Below are 21352 nucleotides of genomic sequence, written 5' to 3' on the forward strand. Positions count from 1 at the left end.
TTGTTAAAATTCTGAAACAGTTTCTAAATTAAATATGTTAGGATTAAATATGACAAACAGATGAAAATTTATATAGTTGATATAATACAGTTTTTCAATTTGTCGAGGCTACATTAGGTTATGAATATATTTTATTTTCAGAAGCAAACATGGTAAAAGCTGGCAGTCAAAGAAGAACCACTGAATTACCAATGAGAAATAGAACTGTCTGGCCAAGCTCTACAGAAAATGCAATTATGTGAGCATCTCATTCTTAGAATCTACTGTCTCATATGGAAATCAGAGAAATATAAAATTCCACAGCAAAAGATGAACAACCACTTATGTATGAGAAAATAGGAAACTACTCAGATTCTATCCTTGGTAATTACTAAGTGCCTATCATAGACTATGATTAAGTTTTGTTATACATGTATTTTTTGATCTCACAGGTACACTCATTCATGAATGAGGGCAGCGGCACGTCTACAAGTCAACATGATGCTCCACGTTCCCAACAAACACAGCCAGACCAACACTCCATCCATGTTAAGCTGGTTGATGGTGACCATGAAAAGGCACAGGACTGCAAGCTTTCCAGGCTTTACTTCTTTTGTCAGCATTCCTGGTTTTATAAATGATGAAGCCCACCATCCCTATTCCTGCCCAAATCTCCTGATAAGCTTGGGTACAGTAGGGCTTCATGGGGATTCAAACATTCTTAAGGCTTTGAAGCAGCTCAGCACAGGACCAGTGGCTCAGGTGGCCCCAACCCACAACCTATGACACGGAAAGGTCACTGAGTGCTCCTTTTACATTTTAATGGAATTTAGCAGGCTGTTTCTTGGCCACTGATAGGCTATTGTAGTTAAGTTTGACTTTAACTGCTTTTTAATTATTGTACTATTTCTTTTTTTCCACTAAAAAAATGATACCTTTTAGCAATAGGAATCTAAAGACATTACATCTGAAGAGCTAAACCAAAAAAAATCTAAGTTTATCAATTACATAATATAGTGTTTAAAATCAAGAAAGCTACTAGTATATTCATTATATTAATGCATACGGCAGAATACTGGTAAATAAAAGTGTGATTCCTAATTAAAGTACACTCTAGACAATGCAGTGTCCTGAAGAATTAATTCACAAATGTCACAACAGCACGGAAGTCCCCACTCTCGTCCTTCAATGAACAGTATCAAGTAGACATTCAAACCTCTTTACCAACAATGATGTTTATACAAGTTCCATGCTTCTCTCCAATCACATTTCCATTCAAGCATCATAGCTTCCCTGTACACATAAGGTGACAGTCTACCTTTTCACTCACTGGATTAGAAACAATATTGACTGGAACATTTGCTGAAAGAGTTTCACTAATTGCTTTCACTTGTTTTAATAACAAGCTTATGTTGGATTCACATATGCCATTGATTCAAAAGAACTACTTTGTACAATCACTTCTATAAAATCATGTAAACTTTTTATCTTTTAAAGAACTGTCAATTCACATTCTGTTCCCTTTCATCACTAGCTTGTCAAAAAGCATTTCTCTTTCTTTTCAAGTTTGTTTTCATAAATAAAGCTGTCATTACTTCCCTAACAGTTAAATGCTAAGGATTACAAATTTCTACCACTGTACTGAGATGCTGGCAGTCAAAAAGCTCCTGCTTGCACTGTGCTGTTTTTGTTTGGCTCTCACCCATCAGCATAAGAGGATGAGAGATAATCTTTTTTCAGAAGATGTGGACGAAGGTGTGGCAATCTAGACAGACCATGGGCAGTTACAATTTCAAGTTACAGTCAGAGTATTTACCTACAACAACTAAGAAGATACTCTAGAGATGCAGGTTCTAGAAAGTGTGAAGGTGAGTCTGACAACCGAAAATAGGGTGGAGGATTGAAAGTTTGTCCAAAGCAATTGACCCATCAGCCTTCCCTGACCATCTCCCAGCCCAACCCACCATCAGGAAACAGTGTTCTCTAGAGACGTTAAATCCAAAAGGCTTCAAACTGAGGAAAAAAAGATGACAGTAGGGTGAGACACAAAGGTGAAAAAGGGAAATTAAATGAAAAATGTTTAATTGGTCTGTGTTTCTACTGGAGAAATTTGGAAATTGGTCTGTGGCACTAACAGAAATTTGGAAATTTGCTTAATTGTTCTGTGGCATCAACAGAAAAAGACACAACCAAAGCTCATTATCAAGCAATTTCAGAATACCAGGGATAGACAGAAGAGTCTAATACTTTCCACAGAGAAAGCATGGAGGCGGCATGTAAATGATTGTGAGTCAGAATGGAATCAGACTTCTTAGCAGTAATAGAGTGAAAATTCTGAAGGAAAAAAACCCTAATTATATATTCACCTAAACTTTATCAATCTTGTGTAGAAGCAGAATAAAGACATTTTCAGAAAACTAAGAATTTGAAAACTTGCATCTCTAATGCATTCTTTCTTAGGAAACTAAAAGAGGAAGACAAAGAATACAAGAAACTGGGAATCTATAATCAGTAAAGGTAGAAAGGAAATGAATCCAACCTAGAAAAAACTCTAATAAATTTAATACTTATAGAGGCATAAAGGAACAAATAAGACACAGTAAAACACTAAGAGGCTAGCAACAGCAGGAAGCCATTATCGGCCTTAGACTAAAAGCCACTATTGCCCCTAGAATTAGAAAGGTCAAGTGTTATTGAAATCTATTGACAGAGTCATGAAAGACGGGCTTCCCCACAAAAGTTGTAGTTAGTCATTCCCCCAGATATGGACTAAAGCAGGGAAGAAGTAGGGATGAATATTTAATCTTTGTCTCCTCCCACTTGTCCATTACCTGATCACAACTGGAAACCAGTAGCTAAGGCAGCTTGGGGGATGTATTCCCTTGGGATCAGCCATCCAGGACACAGAGCAGGGCAGAAGAGGTTAGAGAACAGATTTGGAGGGAAAAAGAGAATAACTATCTTAGGATTTACAACAGGAGAGGGGTAAATGGAAGTCCTGAGATGACAGATGTTCAGCTGTGCTTAGGCAAGAAATCAGAGCGCCAAGAGAAGAAAGTTTCAAGAAAAAGGTTGAGCAAGAGAGATGTCAAGAAATTAAATGGGATTAATTAGATTTGCTGATGAATGTGAGCATCTGGAAAAAACTTTTCATATGTAACTGACAAATCCTTTACATCCATAAATAATTAGCAGTAGGTACAAAGACAGTTAAACTAATACAAATCAGAGACAATTATAAAGTCCAGGAAAAGCAAAAGGTTATACAAGAAAGCATACATAATCATGAATACTACCTGACTTCATCATGAGTAATATTTACATATTAATATTCAAAATACTGACAGAATGAGATGAAGGAAGTGTGGGGGAAAGTTGATGAAGTTAAATCCTTGTCTACTATACCTCTACTTAGTAGTAATGCCTAAAATAGTAAATTAATAGGTAGCAACATAAACAATTATTTAACACCTATGGAGATAGTTCCTAAAAGAGCTGAAAGTAGTAGTTGCTTCTGGGAAAGAGGACTAGAGGGTGAATATATTGGGTGAGGCAGGAAATCACTACTTTTGTTATTGTTACTGTTGTGGCATCTATTAGTTACTGATTCTATCTGAAATAAGTTTAATTATACAGGTTTTCTGATTTGGAAACTGAAGATAAAGATAGTTAAGGGATTTAGTCAACCAAGTCCATACAGGTAAAGAGTGGCAGAGACAGAACCTACTTTAGGCTTTCAATGTGTTTTTTCCCACAGCATTGCCTCCGTTATACACAACAAACCACTGTTAGTTACATGATCAGAGAATCAATTTCTACATGAATACACAACTTAAAACATAAAAGGCGCTAGTGTACATCCAATGTTCTCTAAACTCTGAGTACTAATTTATTTCCAAATTACACATACACACATACCCCACACAGAGTAAGGTGAGAACATCTTGTTCCAAAATTTTGCTCTAATTCTGGAGACAAAGACAGTATGTTAATCTCCCTAAAGCCAAATACAACAGCTTCTTTTTCTTTGACGTATCTTACAGCACCCTTTGATGCTGTGCGTTAATGCAAATGCAAGATATTTAGCATGGCTGACTGATATACTAAAAGCCAATAAGAACACTAATCTCAACTTTTGTGGAGTCTTATGTTTCTCGAAGAATTTCACATTTAACCATCTCTTGCTATTCTCATGAACCAGGGAGGCAGCTGAGTATACCAAGGGCTACCTTAGTATCATGAAACTTTAGTCATTGTGACTGACTATTTAAAAATTATCCAAAAAACAGTTGTAGGTAACCAACTACTTTGTGAACTTTGATATAAAAAAATGGGAATTTTTATTTGTTTTTGAAATATTTATTGGTGAAGACTACATACAAAGTCTCATTTTATATATTTATAGTCAACTAACTTATCACTAATAAGTAACCAAATATATCCATTGAAAACAAACATACACTCTTTGTCTCACAAACACACCCTGGTAAACAACATGGGATGTAAAGATCATAACCATGCTAAGCTTTTGATAGAATAATGGAACTGGTTCCCTTCAGCATTCCAAAGCCATAACTAAATTCAGCAACTTTGGCAACCACTCTATAATGCCATAATAAACTAATATTAGAGAACTGTACTTTTGGAGATAATCTGTTATTAAGCAATGTAACAGAAGTTTTCTGCAAGGAATTTGAGTTTGTAGCCTGCAGTCCTGGGTGTGAATTTAGCACTCGAGTGCGTCGTCTCTTCTGATTACTAGCATTTAGCAAATTATTGCTCCACATATAAGTAAGGCGACCATATGTCACAGTTAAATCCCTGTTTTATGCCTATTGCCCTAGCAGAATTACTATTAACACTGAAAGGTATCCTGGTATGGATGGTATCATCTACATCATTCTAATTTTCTAATTTTAAGGGACTTACCAGTGGTGGGAATGGCTCAGAAACCATGGCTGCCACCAGGAGCTGTTTTCAACCCCCTAGATGCCCTTCTGACTGTCTGTGTTTCGTTGTCATGTTCCATTGCATTGTCAGTGGCTACACCAATAAGTCACTCAGATTACGTATCATTTGAGCAGCTCTCAAAAGCTCTTAAAGAGTTGTTACTTTTGACAGTGACTAATTTGAATCCTCCTTGGTCTTATGAACTGATTAATTAGAAAATGTGTAAATAATGTTGACAGACAGATGACTTTATATAGCTCATGAACTCAAATTCTCATTCTAACCAGAATTCTTTTTAAAATGGGCTCATTCATTTTAGCAGAAGTAAATGAGTAATGTTTAGGAGTTGGGAGCATACATGCCAGCATAGGCATTGAAAATGTATTCAATCCAATGATTCATGTCTTAAGTGTATTTCAAAGAAAGTACTCCCTGAATAAAACTATGTAATATAGAAAACTGATGTGAGGGGAGAAAGGCGGTCCACAAGGCTGTCATGTGAGAATGAAAGTCACCCACTTTATTGGTAGCATGCAAAGGATCCAACATGACTCAGAGCATAATGTAAAGTCTGAAAGAGGAATTTACTATTTGTGTTTTGGAATCACTTTACTAGCAAAATTAAAAAAAAAAACAGTTTCTTGTAAATAATCTTAAGAGACTATGTAATACGTTGTACGGAGAAGGGGCTTTGAGTGGGTTAGCCCTGAGTAAGAATGCTGGCTCTACTCACTAACTGTACAGCTTTTACTATTTTATTCAGTCTCTCTGGGTTTTGTTTTCTTTCACTGTACCATAGAACAGTAGGTAAGTAATTAAAAATGCGTAAGGGGGCTTAGAATAGTTTGCATATTAAAGTATCCACTATTGCTATAATTATTATAACTATTGCTTAAGAATCAATTATTATTATTACCATTACTCAATTACTCAAGATAGGACCTTCTATGGAACAAATTTATTTTAGTAGGTTTATCCAGAGTAGGATTCAATTATGATTTTTCTCTCTGTAAACACTGGTAAACAAACCTGAGTCCTAGGAAACCTTGTTTTATTATTTAAGTTTCCTTGGCTTAAGAAAGATCGTTAAGGATGATGGCAGAACACTGCATACTGCCAAAGTGTATGGTGATTAGGCTTATTTTAAAAAATGCAATGCTAAATGGCCTTATAATACTCAATAATTAGGTAATTTCTTTTCTGATATATGCAAAATCAATTTTGATGCAGACATCTTTCTATATATCAAGAATGGTACAGAAATTTTTTTCTAACCACCCAGCTGCTACAATGTTAAAAAAATTAATTTTAATTCTAAATCAGAGATGTAATAGAGAGAAGGGTGATTTAATATGCAATCTCATTATACTTGACAGGCTTATTTATAAATGATTTGCCCCACATTTTGACAAGCATAGTTAATACGTTAATTAGCTTTGAAAAAGATGATGAACAGGGGAGACTGACACGCTATCATCCTGCACACACTGTGTTGGGGAGCACTGTAATTGATACAAGGTGGTACCACTATAGAGGGTGCCCCCCCAAAAGCACCATGGTCTTGATGAGATATTTATTAGCTACAGATAACTTAGTCACCCTATGTTAAAATTAATCCCTTACAATAATCCCAAGTGACCTTCTGCTTCAGAAAACAAATGCCACTCTAAACATATTTATGAGCTTCTCTAAAGGAATATAAAGCTTATTTAGAGCAATGACCTCGACAGATAGAGCAGGAACTCCTTGACAAGGGAGGAACTACACAGATAAGCTCCTTTTCACATCTGCGCTTCTCTTAATGTGGTTTTCGGTACGTGGTAAGTCTTTTTGGTTTAGAAGCTTAAAGATGATTTCCTATGCCTTGACTTTCAAAGAGCTATAAAATCCAAGAATTAAGGGAAGTTATACACAAGACAGTGTCCAGTTTGAGTCCTCTGCTTAAATCCTCCTTCACGGAGGAAGACAAAGATACCAAAAAATATCTTTTTAAAAAATATATTAAGTATAGTCAGTTTACAATGTTGTGTCAATTTCTGGTGTACAGCATAATAGCTGAGTCATACATATACATACATGGTATTCATTTTCATATTCTTTTTCATTATAGGTTACTAGAAGATACTGAATATAGTTTCCTGTGCTATATAATATAAGCTTGTATCTATTTTATATATAGCAAATCTCTAACTCCCAAACTATCTTTCTTGATGAGTTCTCAAATTGCACAGCATATTCACACATTGCCACGGTGCTAGAGACCTACAGCAGTAAATCATAACACAGAGAGCTCTGATTTCCATCACTTGCTGCCAATGTTAATGCAGAAGTGTCTTCATTAATATTTTTATTGCCCGAGGCTATTTAAACAGAAAATTGGAAATTGTAACACTGTGTAGGGATCGTTAGTTTTTAGTTACTACCCTACTGCCCCAGGATGGTAAATGAGGTATAAAAATAGCCTGAAATCACTGCCACCTGCCTCCTTGCTACTGTCTATGGGTTAATATTTGTACCACTCTTTTGTGCAGCTGAGCCTTGACTCAATTATAGTCCCATTTCCAGATCTTTGAATATCCAGCATCAAGGTCACTGATTATGCAAAAATCAGTGCCCTGTGAACTTTTCTCTAACTGGGAAAAATACATACGTTTTACCTAACTTACAGAAAAAAAAAACAAAATGGCTTTTAGAAAAAGGCCTGGAATGAAACCAGATTCAGAGTGACAGGCATAGCATAGACATAATTCAGGTTTTAAGGCGTAGAAATAAAGAGCCAATAGCATGGGAAACTGCTCCAACATAACACATTTACTATTTGTTTTTTGGCAATGAATAATCTTGGCATGCAGACAAAAGGGCACTTGGGGTCTGCTATTTCATATCAGTTGTCCTCCCTTCCACTTAAATAACCATCTTCCTCTCATGCTTCATTTACGTCTCTGTTTAAAGCAAATCGCCAGAAAGCAACCAAGTCTTCTTCCTCAAGAGAAGGGACACACATAGGCACATAAACATGAAAGAAAGGTTGAGGGGACGAGGGTGGAGAGGCACAGACTGGGAATCAAATCAGAAACCAGCATATTAGCACGTCACAATCCATGTGGTTCTTTGTACTTTACAGAGCACTTTCAGAAGTTTGGGAAAAACCAGTCACTAGGGTATAAAAAACAGCTTCTCCTGATTCTGAGGGTAGAGTCTTAATTACACTGCCACAAACACAAAACTGGCTCCAAGCCACAAATATTTCCAAGCTATGTTCTATTAGCAGAGTCCTTAACTGCTTAACTGACCTCACTGAAAGACAATCTAGAATTTTCATACTCAAAAAATAGAGAGTAACATTCCATAACTCAAGACTATTAAGTAATGATTATTTGCATAGCCAACTCTCAACTATGAGGCAGAAAGGAAGAAGGGAATATCCAAACGCATTCATTGACCTTTATTTCCAGTCTTTCCCTCCCTTACAACCAATGATCAAAATATCTATTTTGCTCAAGCCCCTGCTTAGCCTTGGGGAAAAAAAATCTAATTCTGTAAACAACTGTCCATAAAAGCCAGGAAGTGTGATGAAAAAAATGAATTAGCTCAGCTCCTCAATGACAGATGATTGTCTTTATTCTCAGTGTTTTGGAGCAAGCGTTACAACAGCATTAAATTTATTATAAGGCATTACAAAATTTATGGCAACAGATCTTAGGCTGTTTGATGACCCAGATTCTTTCATAGCTCTTTTGAAAGCTACAGATCTACCCTCCATAAAAATAAATATATCTATGGGTACACCAAACGCTGCATATAGTTTCAGTGGCTTCACAGATCCCCAAATCCCACTCCTAAGGGGGTTGATAGAATTTAAATGAAGGAAATCTACACTGTGTCCTACATTGCAAGGAACTTGATTGTTTTCTCTCCATAAAATGTTTGGATCAAAAATGTCAGGGAAGAAGCCAGGCCTCATCACAGCCTAATTTACTAAAAGCCAAGATGATTGAGGGTTGAGCAATGAAGTAATACACGGCAGGAAGATAAATGACACATGCTGAAGTTTTATTGAGGTCATAAACATTATGTGAACATGTAGCTGAATTCTGTATGTGGGACATAATCATTCATGGAAGGTGATTCCTGCTATCAAATAGCTATGTGCTATGTGAATTGTTTTATTCTGAATACAACTGTGAGTCCAGAAAAGGGATTTTTCTATTAATAAAGGACATTTTCAACATTCACTATTAAGCCCTTCCTGAGTACTAAAAAATAAGATTATTCCCTTCTTTGATTATTTGATTTAGATCATGCTAGATTGGGAATTTATCACAGTTTATCATTAATACTAATTGTACCTTAAGTCTCACCAGTCTTTGGATCTCCTAAGATAGATTTTTAAGTTTTGCTAAACCATTGTGTAAAATTGTGAGTCTACTGAAATTAAACTTACTGTGATATTTTCAAAAAGTAATTGTTTTATTTCATTTTGGATAATTGGTACCAACAGCTTTCAGGAGTATCCCCCCGTCAACTTCAGCACCTAATAATGACACTAGAATTTTCAGACTACTTATCTGAGCTCTGCTGTGAATTCAAATGTGCTCCCTACTTCTTCCAACCCAGGCTGCCATTTGGAGATACCTATTTCCTTGTTTAAGCTAAAGCCACAAATTAAGATCCTTAGGGAGAAAAATCACTGTACTGACAGTTAGAAAAATGTCTCTGCCCCTGTCCATCAAGAATCATTACCAGACATCATCTGCAAGGGAGTCCTTGATTAGGGGATATTCTCAATTATGTTTTCAAAAAACCCAGCAGTATTGCCACACACAGGCAAACACTCCAGTACCATTAATCTTCATTCAGACTGTTAGGATGTTTGTCTAGGCTTGACCCAGACCAAGCACTACAGATAAATTAGCTAGAGTAAAGCTTCCATTTCTCACCACATGTCAAGGCAGGTGGAATATTCTGTCGAGCCCAGGAGGACATCTGGAGGTCTGTACCAGAGGGTAACCACTTCATTGGAGTATGTGTGGCTCGGGACGGATTTTGCTCTTGCAAGACCTGTGGGTTACATGAAACACAAAGAAGTTTAATAGGCCTTAATAAAGCAAGGGAATTTACATTTGAAAGCTGACAGTTTTTAAAAGGTCAAACATGATATTATAATAGAGAAACACAATTGCAGGGTCAAGGCTTACTAGAAAGGTTGGGGAAAGCATATTGTGGTCTACCTGTTTCAAATACATGCTAGTAACCTATAAATCATTTATGTTTTCTAATAGAGCTTCATGAATCCAAAAAGCCCCAGGAGAGGAAACAAATGATTCATAAACTATTGGATGTTACACAGAAGCTTAGACATCTCCTAGGCTTTCCAAAGAATGTTTCACGGCACTTTAGTTCTGAGAGGTACAAAGAAGTGTTACGAGAAAGGGTTCTAGGTCAAGAAACTTCGAGAAAAGGTGGTTTAAAAAGTAAAACAGGTCTCCATCCTGCGAGACTTCTCAGTGCCCTTAACTTTTCTAATGTATATTGTGAACCTGAAAAAAGAGGCTGTGACTTTTTCCTCAAAGGGTTGTTCCAAGACATTTTTTGGTTTCAGGGTGCTGTCAAACACACACTAGGAAATGCTGATTCAGGAGGCTCGTTTGAAAACCATTTAAGTAAATCATTATAAAGGAATAGTTAAATAAAACTGGTACAAAGAGATGATGAGATGCCATATAAAAAATTAAATTTGCTGAGAATTTTTGAAAACTGAGAAAAAGGTCACAGTAATATGTTAAGTGATAAATTACATGCAGTTAGACCTCACGATGATAAACACATGTGCACTGAAACAAGAATAGAGGAAAATATATTTGAATGTCTTTGATGGTTAGCTCTGGAATACAGGATTATCAGTTTTTTTAATTTAATAATTTTTTCTGATTTTTCCCAGATTTTCTATAATAAATACATAATTCCCTTCAAAGAAACTTCCAAAATCTATAAATTTTTTTTTAAAAAAGAAAAAATCTGTGTGATAGCTTTCTTTGTATCCGGGTATATTCATTAATGACAACTGTAAAGTATTATTTACCACTGTGATCCTCAAAGCAAATATACCAATTTTACAGTGAACCTACCATAACATATTTACTTTAATGTTCTAATTATTTAAATTTTTTATGTAGTACTTAGGAGCATAACTTTTTTTTCTGTTTATTAGACACTTGGTATTCCCTTTAATGTCTTATATGTAAATGTTAAAATTAATAGGGCAGCTGGTGAGACAAAGAATGTATAATTAGTTCAGCTATGGTTACAGTAACTCAGTTTTTTCTACAGTGCAGTTTTCATCACAAAACAATGGCGTAATACAAATTGGTTAATGTTTATAACTGTTCCATACTAAAATGTACAGATAATACACACACAGACATACACATACACAGTCCCTAACTTTTTTGCACATGAATAGAATAGCTTTTTCTGATAATAGATTTCCATAATAACCTCTACTCCTTTGCTCTGCAAGGTTATATCCTTGCCAGGCAAAACTGAACAACAGATAAAACAATCAAGATGGTAAAGTATTTCCAGAGTTTAGTAATTCCATCAAAAGGTTTAGTTCCTCAAATGAGTATGTTTATCTACAGACCAAACAGCGGAGCACAAGTCCTGAAATAGGTTCTGACTTGTTCCATATGCTGTTGTCAAGGCAAATGGGATGCCAAAGACATTCAGGCCGGATTCCCTTGGTTTTGCCAAGGCCTTGTTGACAGAATGCTAGGCCAGAGGGATAGGAGAATGAAAAAATCTGAGATTTTCTCTGACAGCTCAGAAGACCAGACTGGTTATAGAAAACTGTGATATTCCCGGTTTTAAATGGAGAACCAGAACTCAAGATAGCCTAGGAATAGTGTAAGTCTAAATAATGATATGTGATTTCAGATCAATTATGTTCGCTCTATTAAACTGATTAAATATTTCTGAAAAATATAAATAGAAAAAGCTCTGGGTCTACAGTATTTTTCTCCATCTCACATGTTTAGGTCAAAGGTGACCCAAACTCGATTCACATGGGCCTCATAACTTTCTAAATCAACAGTGAAAATGAGTTTTCAGTATCTAACTCTTCAGTGTGTTCAGTTTCTTTAAAATGGCTTGCATGTAAATGTGTCATATTGAGAAATGTTGTATTTTTAAGATACATTCTTCCGCATCACTTGAGGAAAACTCTTTCACATCTCACTTTAATAGAGTCAATTAAAACATTTTTTTCCTGGAAAGTGTCCTGTATATGATAAACAAAAGATTTTCACTCTAAAACAATTTCTATTCAGTTAAAAAGAGAAATAAATTCCAAAACTTTTCAGGGAGGGAGCAAATTATTAAAACAATGATCAAAGAAAATATACCGTGAAGTAGAAATACATAACTGCATTTTTAAATAAATATTTTTAGTAAAGATATTGCTATGTATTTATACAGTTCATGCATCAAAACACGCTTACTCATGCAAAATTTATTAAACTGCATCCTCCAGCTGAAAGAAAACTGTAGGACAGGATTAATTAGCACAGCATGTGTGAAAGCTTTCTTTCTCTGTTCCTTGTCAGTTGCTATGGTTACACTACAGGAAGAGAGCTACACTACCTTCTAAAAAGGATGAAGTTCATAGGTTATTATCAAAACTTCTTACATTAATGTTTAGTTTGAATTAAAAGTCAAAAAGCAAAGTTAAATGCTACACAGATGAGTATAGGTTATTTACATGCTGCTGCCTTGCTTGAGTGTGTGCATATCAAAGGGTGCATGTTCCTTTGGGCACCTCAACTGGCTTGCCTAATGATTCAGAGTATCCAACTTTAAGATGTTACCCCTTCTAACTGATGAAAGACCCTAAGAGCAATAAAAAATCCTACATTCAAGCCCTATTGCCAATTATTCAAAGTTGGGCAACCTTGATACTAGCCAGCAGAGTAGCATCTTCCATTTCCAGAGGAGTTAAGAAGCTTTATAGTTAACCTCTTACCCAAGGGAAGAATTCCTTTCCATATCTCTGTAAGATGGTCTAACTTCTGCTGCCATTCTGAGCCTGGTTCTACCCTCTGGCAGGAACAAAGAGTAAGTGACGTGACAGTTCTTTTGCTATTTGCCTAAAGCAGACCAGTCCTTTGGCATCAACCAATGAGGAGATTCTTCAGGCCTTGTATTAAAAGTTCTCTCAACAGCAATGGATACTGTTGACCACTCCTGTTCTTTTAAATTTACTCCCTTGCCTTCTCAGATATAGAACAGTTAACAGAATGACTTGGTCGGCTTCTGGGTTCTTCCTTGATCTGCCCCATAACTGCAGGTTTTGTCTAGAACTGTATATTTAAAACAGTGCTTTCTAAATGTATACACTCTGGAGGTAACTGTGACTAATGCCATGTTTTAACTAGAAATCATCCCTAGGTGATTTCTCACAAGATTTTATCTCTAGCTCATACTTGTCCATGGACTTCAGATCTGGGTCTATCCAATCACAAGTACGAAGATGTCCTACAGGCAATAAACAGGATCAACACCAACCACAAGTCTCTATAGCCAACTGCATCATTAATACAGAGAACATACTATGAGTCTAGGAGCAAATGCAACTTACTAGTAAACCATTTTAGGTTCCCAAAACAGCAAAAGATCTTTTAGCTGTACAGAGATGAACATTTTAGATGTCTATTTCATGCACATCTAATTAGTCTTTCGAGTTTTAATGCACCCTCTTTGCAGGTGGTAACACTGGTTGGAGACTTGAGTTATCTCCTTGACTCCATGGAGAAAATTGCTAAACCTAGAATTGAGGTTCAAGAACACTAATTTCCATGTCTTTGCTTTGACTGAGGAATTGAGAAAGGACTGTGAAATAACGGCAAAAGCTAGATGAACTTGTGAAAGCCAACTAAAATACAACATAAGGGAGTAACTTTTACCACTTCAGTCCTTCCAGAGGACATGCCACTGTTGTGTGCCTGTCAGTGGTTTCGTTTTTATATTAGAGCAACTCTCACACCTCTCTCTCAGCACACCTCATTCCTCACACTGAGTGATCAGAAAAAGAGCATCTTGCTCTTAGTTAATCACAAAATCAGTATTTCTAGGAGAGAGGATGCTTTCTGCACAACTTGATTCTAAACAGGCATGCAATACTTGGGTAACAGTTTATTTATCATTAAGGCAGTCAGGCTAAAAAGGGGAAGACTTCTCTATTCTGTGAGTTAGTCTACGGAGTAAGGGCAGAGGAGGACATTTATATTTCTTTACCATTTCACAGTCCTGGGAACTGGCCAGGAATTTCTTTTTAAACAGACATTCTTAATGGAGTCCTCTCCCTCCTAGTGGATTTATATTAAGTATCTTCTTACACGCTAAAGCTATTTGAAAATTCATTATTGCTGTTCTTAGAGTGTATCAATAAAAAATGATTAAATAGAACAAAACAAAAAGCATTTTCCTCTGGTGCTGTCCAGAGTTTGGGCTTTAACCTCTTCTTTCTGCTCCTGACAAGTTTTCCTGGAGGATCTGATTTACTCCCTTGTCTTCAGTTACCATCTATCTGCTGAAGACCCCAAATACACCTGTCTACTATCAATCTCCCCCTACAACTTTAGATTTCTATATTAAAAGTCCACTTAGATCTTCCATGTGTACCTTTGGCATTTTTATTGTCCCCAGTTCTCCAACTAGCACTACCCCTCCGGTGTTCTATAACTCACTGCTAAATATCAACCATCCATCCATTCACCAATGCCCCAAGTCTTGTTTCATTATAGGCTTCTTTCACTTACAAAACAATGGATTTTACTTTATAATTTCTCTCTTTTCTTCCTTCTCCTTAGGTCCTCATCATCATTTCTTGCAGGATTATTACACTAGCCTCAAGTCTGTCCATGGCAAATAGTTATCAATTTTGAAATACATTCTAGACAATGAATGATCTACATTTATCGAGATTTAATTTTATTGAAAATTAAAGTTTAACTGGAACGCTCTTCAATGTGAATAATAAAAGGCTTAAATGCCCAATCTTTCCTTATAAGTGCTATGAAACTTGGATTTCCTCCAGTTCTCTTTCCCCAAATTTGCCATAATAGGAAGTAGGAAATGTGAGCATTGAAGGGACAGGCCTATGCTTTTTCATACATTTAATAAAACATGGTGTTTCTTGAAGTTTTGAGATTACAACTATAATCTCCTTTTCGTTCCCTTGAATGAAACATCTTTGTTTTTGTTTCTGTGCAGACTTATACTTTAACAGAAGCTACTCTTTACAGGAAACTAAAATCCCTTAAAAATGTTATGATTAGCATTTGTCAGAGTCTTTCAACTGAACAAGAGTAATCTCTGAAAACAAACTCTAACTAAAATGAAATTAAGTCCAGAAGACATTTAAATATGTTAAGGCAATATTTTATTTTGCTCTGATCTTATTAAATTATCTTTGAATTTTTTAAGTTAATAAACTATGCCTAACTTCTGTCTCTCCTTAAGGGTACTCTTTTTTACATTGTTCATGCCAGAAATGACTGTAACATTTTCATAAAGACATTCTAAACAAGAAAGGAAATATTCAAATAATTAAATTTTATATATAGAAAGACTTTATTTTCTATTTTGTGTAGAAGATAACAACAGTCTATTTCTCTGGGAAGTACTGTTTTAAATGGAATTAATAGGTATGGTGGTAAGACGACTTAGTCAGAGTTCCTTAGCTAACTGTCACATGAGGAATGTGCTCTTGCTGTCGGAGCACTACTCTGCACACAGGAAGACTTGAGATATGAAAAAACTGAATGCCTGATAATGGTTCTGACACTAACCACTTAGTTGTGTGTCCTTGATTAAGTCACTTACATCCTCTTGAAAATATGGGGGCTGAGATCAGTATCAGCAAACTATGGCCTGTGACCTGGCTACCTGTCTTTGCAAATAAATTTTGCTGCGAACAGCACTATACCTGTTCATTCACGTATTGTCTGTGCCTGCTTTTGTGCTAAACAGCAGAATTGAGTAGCTGACACAGACAGTATGACCTATAAAGCTATGAAATATAGTATCTGGCCCATGGGTTGGACTAAGAAAACTTTCAAGTTCATCTAGGCACTTAAACTCAGTCATCCTAAGAAAATATTACTAAAAACCTTGTTCATTAAATGTATGAAGATCACATATGCTCAAGCTCTTAAACAGCCCTTTGAAGGAAATAATTCTACCTCACCAATCCCATCATAGCACATCTGCATTAGGAGAAAATGCAAAATTATTTTCAAGAGAGTATATGTGAATATATCAGCATTTTCACAGTTCACTGGTTTACATTTCATTTTCTAGTTTCTGCTTCTCAGTTAATGAAACTCAGTTATTTCTCCAATGCTAGATGACAACACAATACAGAAAATGAATTTCATAACCTGACTAAATTGGCAATTTTGATGAATTTCCATATCCATGCTGATTTGCTTCCAACGTTTAAAAAGTAAAGGTGAAACATACTAAATTCATCATAAGAATATAAGTTTTAAATCAAGACATAGCACTCAGAACATTCAGATCACTGCTTATAAACATGTATTTATATACCAAAATTATTGTAAATATGTACTCATATGTGTTAAAGCATTACTTAAGTGTAACTATAATTAGGTCAAATAATTAAGGATAATTATGATTTTATGCCAGAGATATCCTTTGTGCTTAATATGAAAGAAGTCAGTCTATAAAGATGAAATTATCATACATACCTAACATTTGAAATGACATCTGCTCATTACTTTTTTTAGCTTTTAAGAGGAATAATAAATTGGAGTGAGTGTTCCTCTTGGAGACTTATGAGAAGATCATTTCCATTTCCTTCCTAGACCACCTAAAATTTGTGGGAAAAAAAGGGAGGGCACAATATCCTCACCTGATCTTACTATGCAATACAAAAATATGAAAATCAGTGTTTATGCTAGTGCTTATAATAAGAGGCAAACCTGGTGAGACTTTGTTGAGCAGTTATAATCTGTTAGGTATTCTAAGGGTTTTAAAGGTGTGGTATCATTTAATCATAACAATAATCTAGAAGGTAGTACGATTATTAGTGCCCCAATTAAACAGAAAGGAAACTAATTTACTCCTAAGTGGCTGTGCCAGGATCTGAACGCAGGTAGTGTCACTGCCTTTCTGGGAAGACTGGGAATCTGGGAACAAACGTGTTCCCGGGCTCCAGTGGGCAGCGGCATAGACTAAGTGGGTCCAAAGCCCTGAACGGTGACAGGTCAGTCTGGTGACAGAGGGAGAGGACAGGGCGGGAGGCGAGACAGGAAAGAGAAATGAGGAGAAAACACAGCTGGTTTTACTGGAAGGGGGTTCCAGTAAAAATAGGAGTAAACTCAAGAGAAAATGACTGATGTTGTCTAGAGAGCCGCAAGGAAAAATCAGACAAAAACCCCTCAAGGCAAAGAGAAATTTGATAAGACAAATGCTCAGGAACCTTCAAGTTAGGGTCTGGTTGCTAAAACAATTCTTATCAGCTGCTTTATTTGTTTGTTTGAAAGTGGAAATGGGCAGAAGGCAGCAGTCCCAGAAATGGAGCAGTGAGCCAAAGGCTGTGATAACTTGGAGAGTAACAGCTAGAAATTCAATTTTCTTATGGCAGGTGGGAAGGCATATTTATCTTACAGGATCCCAAGGGACCTTTTTTTCCTCTCCAGAAACCCCAAACTTAGGTGTGGTTCATCTGAAGAATATGTAGTAACACCTAAAGAAAAAGCTCTTCTGAGGTGTCTGTCCTTACTGAAATGAATTTTTTAAATATTCTGTGAGAAGAAAATACGCAACTACTCTCAAACTTGAACTGAGAGGTTTTTATGTTTTTTTTTTTTATTACCAGGAATATGTCCAACTAAATCTGGACAATTTAATGAAGCAGTTATTGAGCCAATTCAAGGAAAAAAGGTTTGGGCCATACTAAGTCATTACAATATTTTTTAAATTTTATGGTTGCTGCTCAGGTTTTATGAATTATTTTCTCCCATGCTTTCAGCTTTTTCTTTTCTCTTTTCATACTATTTGAATGGAGGTTGAGTTCTATTTTGGATTTCAACACTGTACTCAATAAAGGATTTCAGACCTTATAATTAGAAGACAATGTCTACTGAAATACATGAACATTATTCTGATGATTTAAAAAATTATTTTGATGATTTTAAAACATGTTTTATGACACTTGATGAGAATCTCAGTTGTCCTGGTACTGGCGTTGGGCATTACTAATGTAATGTAGAAATAAATTTCAAATCTCGAAAGGGAGATACGTCGAGAATTTGGAGAATATTTTTGAAGATACATTAATTCCACGAAATAAGTATGTATCACAATCACTGTAGAGGCGAGTCACACAGCTTTCATGCTGGACAGGATCTAAGACAGTCTGTCTTCTGTAGTATCATTTCTTATAAGAAGGAAGTTGAGGTCTACAGTTCTGTCCATTCTGCCTCCACTGTTTCAAATCCATTCCCTTCTTTCTGTCCTCCCTCCTCTTAAGGCCCTCAAACTTACTGGGTCTTAATTCTTAGAAACAGCTTCTCACTGGTTTCCCAGATGCCATGTTTGCCCTTCCTATTCCTTTTCCATAGTCTGAGGAAGAGACAGTTCCATGCAGTGTATAAGAGCTTCCTGTGTGCGCCCGGGTGAGATCACCACTTACAAGCTGTGTGATTTGGGGCAAGTGACTTAACAAGCCGACTTTAGTTGCTTCATCCATGCAATGCATGTGGTAACTCTGCTGGACACTCTCTATTTGCCTTTCCTGATGCATTCTTGCCTCTTCCTCCTCCCTGTTCTCTGCTCCCCAGAGGCTGACCTTAATGGGTCTATAATTACAGAGTTGCTGGTCCTCTGGCTTCAAGTTGGGTTTGGCCAGTGGGAGGCACAATGATCAAAGATCAGAGCAGAGAAAAAAAGTGCGGTTAGTGTATATTTTTTCCCTTGGCTCCTTCCCAGCAGGACAGGGAAATGGCCATGGCTAAGTCCTCCCCTGGAAGGCTACCACTCTTGCTTAGTGGGTTCCAGAATCTATTTCTCCCTTAATCTCACAGAACAGAATGGTAAAGGCTCCCCACTGTTGCTAGCCTGGAGGGGTTTCACATCTTTAACCCCACCCACAGTTTCATAAATAGTTCCTTTACCCAACTCTCCTCAATCAGCCCTCTTGAGTGGCCTTTGTTTTTATTCTAGGACCCCTGATACAATGACCACACTTGACTCACAGGGCATTTGTAAGAATTAAATGAGAACTGCATGGAAAAACGGAAAATATAGCGCACTTGGCCTATAATAACACAATACATATTGACTATTATTAGTAACTAAAACACCATTTGATCAGGTTACTCCCCTGCTGAAGGGCTTAATGGATCCTCTGGGGTTTATCCTGAAAGTCCAAACTCCAAGGAATAAAACCCCTTGATATTATTACTTCAGCCTTTTTCTTCCCATTCCTTTCTGTGTTCTAGCCAACTGTTAGCTGCCTATCAAATTACCTGTAATTATCTGATTCCATGTCAGTTTCTTTACACAACAGGGTCTCATCCCTTGGAAATGCTTTACTCAGTTGAGGAGCTCCAACTCCTTCAAAGCTATACTCTGGCCAAATCCTCCAGAAGCTTCCCTGACTTGCCCTCCCCTCCCTGGTCCAGGTAGCGTGCCTTCCTCTCTTCTCTGATTGACTGCAGCCCTGAGCTTGCATGAACATCCCAAGTCATTCATTTACATGTCAGCCATCACCTGCCCCACACAAGACTGCAGCTTCCCTGGATGGAGGACCATGTGTCATTCACCTTGGCAGCCCCCGTTCCTGGCATGGTGTCTGGCCCACAGTGAGTCTATTGTTGGACTGACTTATGGAGAGAGAACAGCTTCTGTCATGAACCACTGGGACAGTGTTCCCATAGCAGGTGGCATGAGTGTGTCTTCCTGGCCAACAGGGAGAATAGCCCAACCCACCTCATCCAGAGTACCTCTGCTTTTACCTGTCTTACATTTTGAGACTTTATGTCAGTTTCAATAGAAAACCTGTCCCTGGGTTTTAAAATGTTTAAAAACCTAATGCTTACAAGCTAAACTAAATCTGAATCACCTAAGATCTCATGATTCTTTTTTTTTTTTTTTGGTAAGAAGTAAAGCCAAAACTCACATAATCCCACTGTGATGCTCATATATATGTTAAATAAAATTATAACAGGGCACAGGATCATAAGGCTATTAGTATAGAAGCTACTGGTTCTTAATAATACAAGTGATGAGCCTACTTTCTTAACCAACTCCATGATTTCTCAAAGTTTATCTAATGTGGTATTTAAAATTTAGATAAATGAATATGAAAACAAATATATGTGTGTATATGCATGACTGGGACATTGTGCTGTACACCAGAAACTGACACACTGCAACTGACTATACGTCAATAAAAAATTTAAAAATAAAATAAAATTTAGATAAATGAAACCTCAAGAAATAATCAATATCTCCTTCAAATTTTTATGTTACATCTTGCTTTCTATTCAACTCACTTGGCAGTAAGCATATAAAACTGTTTTATTCCTCTGTTTATCTCTGTATCTGTATTATAAGCTCCCTATGAGCAATGATCATTTCTTCTTCCCACCACTTCCCACCCCTTCTGCATCCCAACAGAGCACTGAGTCTTCTGTAAAGTGTGCTACGTAGACTGTCTAAAGCACATTCAGACAGGGGACCAGTTTGCTTTTACTGACTAGGATTGCTGCCTATGAATTGCGGTGCTCAAGTGTGTTACACCAGCTTAGATCCAACTGTAACAATAGCAGGTGTCTGATTCTGCATGGCAACTTCGCTGCATCTCAGAGAGTTAACTTAAGCATAGAAACAGGTGTGCCCAGGACCGAGAGTTTTTAAAATAACACTGATGAGCAGAAGTACAAAGACACTCATCTCAAAGCTTCTAGCTGTTTAGTTTTACTGACAGAAAGAGACCTGAAAATACCTTTGAGGCTGACTGTTCCTTTGTTCTAAGAAAACCAACTTAACGGCAATTTCTGTTATATAAAGGTAAAGAAAGTCCCTACACACTGTTCTGGGGCAAGCTGAGAAATTAACCTGCATCTTGATGTGTCAAACAGACCAAAAGGTTTAAGGTAAACTGGGCGCCTGTTTTGGCAGAGTTAATAGGTTTCTGAGGTTCTGCGGATTTTTGGAGGGAGACATTTGCTGCCTTGAGGAACACAGAGACAACATCCCAATGCTTCTCCCAGTTCTTGATCAGAGGTTTTCAGGAACCCAGGGGACTAAAGAAAGGGTGGGCAGTGAGAGATATTCTTCACCCTACAAAGGACAGGACCAACAAAGCCCAATCTGTAGTAACATTTAAGTCTAA

At 36.8% G+C, this 21352-nt stretch overlaps 1 protein-coding gene and 1 pseudogene across 13 annotated transcripts in view; both read right to left on the reverse strand.

Moving 5' to 3' along the window:
• Window positions 1-21352, reverse strand: part of CDK14 (cyclin dependent kinase 14) — a 566062-nt gene that overhangs the window by 187209 nt on the left and 357501 nt on the right. For all 13 annotated transcript variants that reach the window (XR_012074504.1, XR_012074505.1, XM_072965036.1 and 10 more), the window contains one exon: window positions 9870-9990. Coding sequence is in view for 11 of the 13 variants with exons in the window: in XM_072965036.1 (XP_072821137.1) it covers window positions 9870-9990 (121 nt within the window). In the remaining 2 variants the exon portion in view is untranslated. The remainder of the gene's footprint in view (window positions 1-9869; window positions 9991-21352) is intronic.
• Window positions 529-4935, reverse strand: LOC102534931 (ATP synthase subunit ATP5MJ, mitochondrial pseudogene; annotated as a pseudogene).

This window comes from Vicugna pacos, chromosome 7 (assembly GCF_048564905.1).
Source record: "Vicugna pacos chromosome 7, VicPac4, whole genome shotgun sequence".
NCBI lineage: Eukaryota > Metazoa > Chordata > Mammalia > Artiodactyla > Camelidae > Vicugna > Vicugna pacos.